This window comes from Photinus pyralis, unplaced genomic scaffold, assembly GCF_008802855.1.
Source record: "Photinus pyralis isolate 1611_PpyrPB1 unplaced genomic scaffold, Ppyr1.3 Ppyr1.4_LG4, whole genome shotgun sequence".
Lineage (NCBI taxonomy): Eukaryota > Metazoa > Arthropoda > Insecta > Coleoptera > Lampyridae > Photinus > Photinus pyralis.
Window position 1 is genome coordinate 5,412,266 of NW_022170511.1, and position 9,946 is coordinate 5,422,211.

The 9,946-nt window shown below is 38.6% G+C and overlaps 1 protein-coding gene across 1 annotated transcript; it reads left to right on the top strand.

The window, feature by feature from the left end:
- The first annotated feature begins 5,807 nt into the window (after nucleotides 1-5,807).
- LOC116168008 lies at nucleotides 5,808-7,010 on the top strand. The gene has a single exon (XM_031483648.1). The coding sequence runs from the start codon at nucleotides 5,808-5,810 to the stop codon at nucleotides 7,008-7,010; it is 1,203 nt and encodes a 400-aa protein (XP_031339508.1).
- Nucleotides 7,011-9,946: the final 2,936 nt, after the last annotated feature.

The window sequence follows — 9,946 nt, forward strand, 5'->3', positions numbered from 1 at the left end:
GAACATTGGCATGGGGACATCGCGATATTAACGCAATTCAAAATTTGGAAGATTTTCTTAATTCTTTGTAATCATCAATAACAAGCTAAGTTATTTAAAATGTTTATTTAAAATGTTTACAATACCATGTGCCATAATTACAATAAAAAAAAAAATCGCATTGTTTTATTAAATAAGATGAGCGCCCGGACTACAACCACAAACGCAGTAGGTCTTCTCTGTTTCATTAATCTTCAAGCAGGCCATACGATTTAATAATCTTGCATATCTGCAACGTGACGACCAACGAAGGTGCTCAGCTAAGGGTACATCGGAGGCCTCCCACTTATTAATGCGCACTTTACAATAAAAGCATTCCACCGTATCGCCGCTATGCGTGTAGAAAAATCCAGCATTAGCAAGTTCAACTGCCGATGGAACTCCTACCCATGAATGAAATGATAGGAGTCGATCTTCAAAGTTGGTATAATCAGCTGCGCCGTCTTCTAAACACATCTTACTTGAAGTACAGCTTTGAAATGCCAAAATTTATAGAATATCTTTATTTAATACCCAAGAATTGTGAGAACTGTCAAATCCTAACCACTTCACTAAGGATTTCTGGCCCTTTCTTCGAATTACTCGCTCAACCAAGTGGATGTCGGGGTACTGCGCTTTTTGTAATTCTTGTTCGTAAAATCTTCCTTTTATTTCTTGATTTGTACTATCTTTTAGTATATATGTCGTAGGATTTGAACGTTTCACTTTAGCAACTGTGAATGTCTCGTAAGTCCAATTTGGCGTGTAACCTTTTGCGAAAACGGTTCTGTATTTACTAATTCTCACAGAATCGTCCACTTTAAATTTAGGTGGTTTTGGGTTAATCACATTTATATGACTGTAAATTCTCTTCAAAATACTTGAGGCGTTCTTCTCGTTAACATCGATAGGTTTATATCCCGTAGTTCGATGTTTAGTTGAATTGTATTTGTCAACTATTTGAGGTAAAAGTGATAGCCATTTGTAGGATCCCTGTAAGCTGAATTTCTTGAACATAATTGACTTAAGCGTTCTGTTAACGCGCTCAACAATAGAGCTTTTTAGGGTAGAATAGCTACTATAATGATTGACATTGAATTTCTTCATTACATCTCCAAAATCCTTGTTATAAAATTCCTTTCCCATATCTGTTTGTAAATGTTTCGGGGTCGTTTTAAGTCCCGATAAAAGTTTATTCATAACATCTGCCACCAGTTTTCCATTTTTTCGTTTTATAGGGTACGCCCAAACAAATTTAGAAAATGTGTTTATAACCACCAAAATGTAACGGAAACCTTTGTTCATTGGCGCATAAGGTATCATTTCCATCAAATCGGCTTGGAATAGGTCATTTAGTCCTTTAATAATTACGTGCCGCCTAGGAAAGTTCCTTCTTGCAGGTTTATGTAATTCTTCCACTAGCTGTACTTTACTCATTTCCTGAGACGTGATTGTAATAGTAGTTCCAAGCAAAATAACTGCCCTGCATTATACTTCGGACATTTGGCTTTGATTATGTCACCTTTACGTAGTGTTATCCCTATTAACTTCAACGGAGTATTGTACAAACGTTCGTTTATAATAATAGTAGTTCCATGGCGCGGTGACCAGGAACTCTTAATTACAACACATTCCGTTAGAGGAAATGCAAACGCTTGTGGTGTTCTACTCGAGGTGTGCCAACGTATGAACGGCGTATTCTCGGCGGGCGTTCCCAACAGATACAAGTATGACTCATACGTATAAGAAGACACCTCTTCAGCTTTTGATTGATTTAGAATGTGTTTACCGAACTTGTCAATACTCATCTTTGCTTCAGACTGATCGATTAAAGATACAATCTCACTATTTATTTATTAAGAACACATTACCAACTAAATTACTTTATTATTTCAGCATTCCGCAATTCATCTATGATGTATATGATTTCATTGTGATTGTTCGTGTTCCCTGCGGATTGAGATCCCAATAAAACCCGCAGCCAGTTAACTAATTTGTTGGGGTTGCTCCAGGGCATAAATTCTATTCGCTTGTTGTTTAATTGTAACATTTGAATACCTTTCCCTTTCCTTGTGCTAACAGAGGAAGTTTGAATTCTGGGAACTGATACACGGGTACAAAAAAGTGGTTTAATGATGCTGCTGTACTTTTTTCCGGTGCCTTGAATTTGTTCATTTGGATTGTAATGACGTCGTATTGCATTAGTGCGGAGCAATATGTCACGATAGTTATTCTCATCTGCGGTTTTGTACCCAAGAGGTTGCCTCTTAAACAGTAGCTCGTATAGACCAGGAGTTCCGTTATATGCTACTGTGTCTCCTGTAGGAAGTTTGAGAACCAAATCTTGTTTGTCAAAGTCCAACTCGGAATCTCCAACGTAGAATTTATTGGCTTCCGGGATGTATCGTACACCATATCGATGATCAAATTCATTCTCTGTAGATCTGAACATCTGCTCCACATAAATCTTCGCCAATCCATCGTATTGATCTAAGAATTCCGTAAAAGATGGATGGTCGCCAGCCCGCGAGAGCTCAGCTCTTAATTCATCTAGAGTTGGCGTTTCATCATCGCGAGTGGTGTCGGCAATCACGCTCGTGTCTAAAAAGCTCGGTTGTTCCTCGTGTTCCGAAAAAAGGGTTTTAGGGATTCGTTGAGCAGTAGACGCTTTTAGAGGGGTCCGAAGTAGGGTCTCTGTAGATGAGGTCACGTCGGCACTATCATGTTTAATATTTTCACGTTTAAAATTCTGAGGTGTAGCTTTAGTAAGCAGTTGCTTCAGCGGTTGTGTAATGGGTTTAAGATGTTGCTCGGATTTACGTTCTGCCAGCGCAAAATCACGCTTTAAGGATATGTATTTATGTTTAACAGATTTTCTGGCATCAAGGAGGACTTCTATTAAACGCTGTTTCATATTGACTGCATTTTTTCCATATGAAACATCGATATTTATATTAAAATGTAACAATCAAAACCTTTCCTATATCGACCCGAGTTCATGTCACTTTCTTTATCGATAACTAAGAATCCATATTTATCATTCCAGCACCTCACGCACATTTCCTTAAAGCGATCAAATGGCATAACGACATTCACGTGATCTTCGTGCACGTGTTTTAAATTAGTTTGATCCTGTTGAAACAACACAATTAGATTAGCATTGTCTCGAATTAACTGCTTGGGGATGACCGAATACGTTTGACATAAATAAAAACAATCGTTATTTTTATGTCTACCAAAACAGAAATGTTCTCTAATCTCGTTTTGCTTATGGCAAGCAACGTCATCGAAAATCATTACCGAGTTGCTACGTGCGAGGTTAGGTGGGACGATGTCTGCACTGTCAGTATATTCAAAATACCCAATTTCCTTAATTGGGGACAACAACTGACGCAGATATTGGTATTTCGGTTGCGGCAGCGATTTACAATACACGTATACATTTTCAAAGCGTAAACCGTTGGATTGTTCTAATAATGCAATCATAACATTCGTTTTACCACAACCTGATCTACCTACAATGATGCCACGTTTGCAACCACCCTGTAACAGGCTACTGTGTTTTGAAACACGTTTATCTCTCGAACACGCGTCGTAATTTTTTATAGGTAGTGCCGTTTCTTGCGGTTTGAAGCGTATGGAGGCCATTGCTCTACTGGAAGTGTATAAAACACTGAAACCTACTATATAAGTCCGTATATGCTTAGGAGCTCAGTAGTTGCCTGTCAACCAGCGAGCATGAACTTTCACTCTAACGTTAAGAAAAGAAGAATAGCGTCTAAAACGGGGAAAGGTCTTATTAACAATTTAATAAATAACCTGCCAGTTGAATTGCATCTGCCCGGATACCAATTTTGCGGACCTGGCACTCGTCTAAGCAAGCGATTGGCTCGCGGTGATCGAGGTATAAATCCGTTAGACGAAGCGTGCAGAGATCACGATATAGCATATTCAAGGTCTAGCAATATCAGTGACCGCCACGAGGCCGATAAAAATTTACAAAAAGCTGCGTGGGAGAGGTTTCGTTCGAGAAACGCCACTTTTGGCGAAAAAGCAGCCGCCCTTACCGTTGCAGGCATTATGAAAGGTAAAAGAACGTTGGGCATGGGTACGCGACGACGTACCATCAAAAAAAGAAGAAGAAACACAGCAACAATTTCGTTTAACAAAGGCGTTCAACTAGCTAGAAAGTATACTGGTGGTAACGTTCACTACGATCTGAATACAACTGTTCGACGAGCTGTTAACGCGTTAAAGAAGAAAAAGGTCAAACCGCCAAAACAGCGCATTTTACCCATACCTAAGACTGGCGGATTCATACCGTTAATTCCATTGTTTGCTGCACTGGGAGCCGCTGGTTCGTTAGGAGGAGGAGCGGCGGCTATTGCTAGAGCAGTAAATGGCGCGAGGAATGCTGCCAAACAATTGGAGGAGAGCAAACGTCATAATGAAGTGATGGAGGCCGCCGCGATAGGAAAAGGTTTATACTTAAAACCGTACAAGACAGGATTAGGCCTTTATTTAAACCCCTATCAAAAAAACTTCCAGTGAAGCTACCACGCCGTCCGTTAACAGACTTGGATTTGTCGAAATATGTCAACAATTTAGGAATACAACATTTTAGAGGTATTTTTATGCGGAATACCTTACCGAAGAAAATAAATCGGGACGAATGCGGTATCGTAAACCTAGACGATGAAAATAACGACGGTACACATTGGACAGCGTATGTTAAGCTTGGCACACGTATTTCCTATTTTGATAGCATAGGACGGGTAAAACCACCCCACGAGCTAGTGCGCTATTTTCGAAGCGATGGTAGCAGGAACATTATTAAATACAATTACGATCACATACAACTTCCTAATTCTTTTAATTGTGGACATTTAGTGCTACGATTTTTATACAATAACGCACACTGATTGCGTTAGTTACATTATTATTGTCAAACGACAATGTCTTATACATTGACATTTACTAGTACGACATCTATTTTAAAAGCCTTCTTTCAACCGCCGCTTTTACTCAATGATGACGATTATGTAATGGGGCTAACAAACTTTGAAACCTATAATAGTATACACAACGTTACACCGACCAATAATAAATTCAAATATGGTAATCAGATGATCACAATACCGCCAGGATGTTACGAGATATCCGACATAAATAACTACATAAATGCCCAATTAAACAGGACATCTGGAGATTATGTCGAACTTCAAGCTAACAATAACACTATGCAGTCGGTTATTAAAGCGAACCGGCCCATAGATTTTACTATAGAAAACTCGATAGGAGAACTGTTAGGGTTCGAGAAAAAAACTCTCAGTGCAGAAGAAACTCATACTTCCAGTAATACCATCAACATCTTAAAAGTTAATTCTTTGTTAGTGGAGTGCAGTATTACCACTGGAAACTTTAAAAATGGCGTACCAGCCCATACAATTCACCAGTTCTTTCCAAGTGTGCCAGCGGGGTACAAAATAATCGAACGACCTCTTACTGTAATTTATTTACCTATTAATGTTTCTTCGGTTACCAGTATAACCCTTAAAATACTTGATCAAGACGGCGACATTGTCAATTTTAACGGAGAAGTGATTACGATAGGGTTACACCTTAAAAAGGCGAATCATGGTTAAACGATATAATCAATGTGGGTGCAAGCACGATCACAATAAAAAGGCTCAAGTTGTTCGGTCGAAGATTAGTAAGGGTGCAACAGTCAAACCACTCACAGCCGTTAACAAAGCTTTTCTAAAATCTCTCGGCTTTACTACTTTACAATGAATATATTGGACGTAAATGAGAAAGTGCTTGTAGATAACAGCATAATAAACTATCAATATCATACTCATCAACCGTACACTACGAGATTTGGAAATAATGACGAAATTAGAATTCCAATACAAGAAGATATGTGCACTCTTCCTTCGGAAAGTCATCTCTACATTGAGGGAAAATTACTGCGAGAAGATGGGACGGCGTCACTTACCGCAAGATTTGTAAATAACGGTGTAGCATTCTTGTTTAGTGAAATTCGTTACGAAATAAACGGAATTGTAGTGGATTCCCTTACTAAAGCCGGATTATCATCGACAATGAAGGCTCTAGTTTCTTTAACCCCTAACGACAATACGCGATGTCAAATTTCCGGATGGTTTCCTACTGCTAATAGTACGGTTACTAGTCCAACGGGCCATTTTAACGTTTGTATTCCATTAAAGATGCTCTTGGGTTTTGCGGAAGACTACAGAAAAGTCATATTAAATATACGACAAGAACTTGTTCTAATCCGAGGTAATACAGATAATGACGCCGTAATATCTACAGCTGCGGATGAAGCTCTCAAAGTTGACATCGAGAAAATCTATTGGAAAGTCCCTCACATTATTCCGGCGCTGGCCGAAGAATTAGCTTTGACCAAATACATTGACAAGAAATCGGAGACACAGATAGCGTTTAGAAGTTGGGAAACGCACCTATACCCAGCTCTTCCACAAACTGATAAACATACGTGGGCGATAAAGACAGCAACTAGTTTAGAAACGCCCCGATATATTATCGTAGGTTTACAAACAGATCGGGATGGACAAGTTAGTAAAGATATGAGCAAATTTGATCACTGCGATATTAAAAATATTCGAGTCTTTCTCAATACGGAACGTTATCCTTACGATAATTTAAATATTAATTTCGGGAATAATCGATACGCAACTTTATACGACATGTACGCAAAGTTTCAATCTTCTTACTACGGCACAGAGAATCGACCATTACTTACACCGAAGCAATTTAAAGATTCGGCTCCTTTAATCGTAATTGATTGTTCAAACCAAAAGGAGGGTTTAAACTCGAAATCGGTGGTATTACGAATTGAATTTGAAACTAATGCGAACGTAGCGAATAATACTACAGCGTATTGCTTGATTTTACACGATCGGCTGTTTACGTACAACGCATTAACGAAAGCCGTAAGACAAATATAAAAACACCAACATAGGAAACGGATATACCACAACAAGAATGATGGTCGTAGTTGATGTACAAAGTTTTAAAACTTCAAAAAAGTGTTTTTCGCCAAAAGAACTTGCAATTTATAATGGAAAACAGATGGCTCATTTTGTCTTCAAGCCTCCATTTCCTTGGAGCAGCTTAGATAGCGAGTTCCAACGTCAAGCTAATTGGGTAACTCACAACCACCATGGAATTAAATGGGAGAGTGGCCATACACCGTCTCACCTATTTCCACTCATACTTCGTCATTTAATATCACCGTCAGATCACGTATACGTCAAAGGAAAGGAAAAGGCGGATATCATCCGAAAAGCTCTATCGCGGGACGTTATCGAGGTGGAAGAAGAACCAGCTCTTCCTTCATTAGAACCAAATTGCTATTATCATATACGATCACCTTGTCATTGTGCTTTATCTAACGTCTATTACATTTATAACACCTATGTAATGCAGTAATTTTTTTAAATAAACAAAATATATTTTTTTTACTTTATTTATTGTACAGTTGGGACATTTTGATATGATTACATAATATGGGTTCTAACACAGATTCCGTGTTTTTAATTCTACATTTAAAACGATGTCGATCTAAAGCAGCAGTTTGCCATTGGCCTTTCCTTGCTTCTGTGTAAGCAAAGGACCAAGCTCGTATTACGTGAACTGTATTTTTTGTTTCGTCAAAGCTAACACGTTTCATTTTACAAAGTCTTTCAGACCCAATACACACATTTGCGTTTTAAAACATTTATAACAACCGTTTCCATTAATAAACTTATAACATACACGTTGAGCAGTTTTGTATACCTTAGCTAGTCTTAAACGATACACTTTTCTAAATATGAAATGTCTGTTATAGGCATCCCTTTCTAACTCTACAAAATTATCCAGCAAGCAACTAACATTCCTCTTGCTCTTCGTTATCTTCTTCTTCTCCTTCGTTTTCTGCTTCATTTTCCTCGTCACTGGAATCTGAATTATCCCAATGCTTCAAATCCTCTGCGGCACCTTCAAATCCAGCTTTGCAAAGTTGGCGTCTCAGACAAGTTAAACAGTATTTACCGTTCAGGAATAAATTACACAATTTAATACCGCGACTATATTTTTTAACAAGATCATTACACTCTTCTTCAGTACAAAAACGACCTAGTCCGTACACCGCTTCGTGTTCTGCGTCCTCCACTAAAGCTGACAGTTCTTGTACTAAACGTTCCACGGCCGTGTGTGCGTCAACTGCTTTCGTCCAATTTTCGGCAGCGTAACACATCCACATTTTGTCAATTACACAAAAAATACTAAACTAAAATGCTACACGAATGAGTATTACTTAAATACTTTTGCCACCTCCACATCAAGTTCCACTTTGCCAGGTAACGAGACCAATACTTCTAGCATGATAGCTGCATTATTACAGTTGATCGTCATTAAGGGTTCTAAAACACTCATGATGTTGTTTTTGAGATCGCCACCTATTTCTGCAACTCCGGTGATTAAGTTCCCATAGAAATGTCCAAATTCTTCAGACGACAAACACTTTAGCCGATACTTTATAACATCCAACTTATTCCACAATTCCATTACGCTTTCCCATCCTAAATACACCTCCGATGGTCCCTCATCGCGAATTTTGATAACCTTCCTTTCGTGAATTGTTATGAACTCAATCACCTTTGAATTTACCTTGATTGGCTGCCAAATGGGGTCCGTTGAGTAAAAATAATGGGTAAGTACCCCCTGTTGATCCACAAATGCTGCCCATTCATTTTCATTAAAGAAAATAGATTGATTTTTAACGCCACTAATTTTCACAATGGGTGAAAACAAGTGATTTGCAGATAGGGCAATCCATACATGCTTCGTTTGCGATTTATTTAAAGGATACACATGTTGAGCCACTAATTGCACGATTTGCTCTTCATTCTTCTTCTTCTTATTTTCTGGCACTTTCTTTTCTGCACTTTCCGCTTTCTCTTTAGCGCCTTGAATTAGTTTGGCAAGCTGATTCATTTTGCATTACTACTATTACATGTATTTTCAAACAAATATATACTTTAGGAACACTTGATCCCACCCGAGCTAAACGGCTCATTTGAGACCCCATCCGTTAAGGAAGGATCATGTGAGACCCCATCCGTTAAGGAAGGATCATTTGAGACCCCATACGTTAAGGAAGGATCATTTGAGACCCCAATGGGTTGTAACTAGGTCATCGAGGATTCTCTGAGACCCCACTCGCATTTTAAAAGTAGGTCAGAGGATTCTCTGAGACCCCACTCGCATTTTAAAAGTAGGTCAGAGGATTAATTGAGTCCCCATAGGATTCTGATCAGGATCTGCGCATCCCCATCCATATAGAGCCCATATGCGCGGAACCCAAGGTCAAAGAGGATCTGCGCACCCCCATTCTTTCCCTACTTTAATGTACCAACTAGTAATATTTTATAGGCTACACATAGCTACAGCACACTCCCTAAATTTTAAATTTCACATTGTTGATGCTTTCTATCCGCTAGTGGAAACTTTTAACTGCTTTTCTCGAAGTACGATTTAGTTTCTGTCAACTAAAATGTACACATGTCTATCCGAATGACTATCAATTTAGGTGGTCAAAAAATAGATATCTAATTCAGTGTTGGTGAGGTAAATCTAGATAGATAGGTATCAAATAGTACAAAGCATCTAAAAAGGTTCGTTATAAATAAATGTATACAGATATTGTACAATGTACCAGTGTGGGTAATTTCAAGCGAATATGGATAGAAATGGGAAAGGCATGGTTTGAATAACTGTCCATCATAGTTGGGGAAATAGAACCATCTAATTTTTGTTACAGAGCGCCCCCTGTCCTACTCTAATAACTTCCAAGAAACATCGCGTTCCCTAGTTCCATTTACACCCTGTAGAAAATTCG

Bases quoted from the DNA above. Each gene is read 5' to 3' on its own strand.
- LOC116168008 (XM_031483648.1), top strand. From the start codon at position 5,808: ATGAATATATTGGACGTAAATGAGAAAGTGCTTGTAGATAACAGCATA.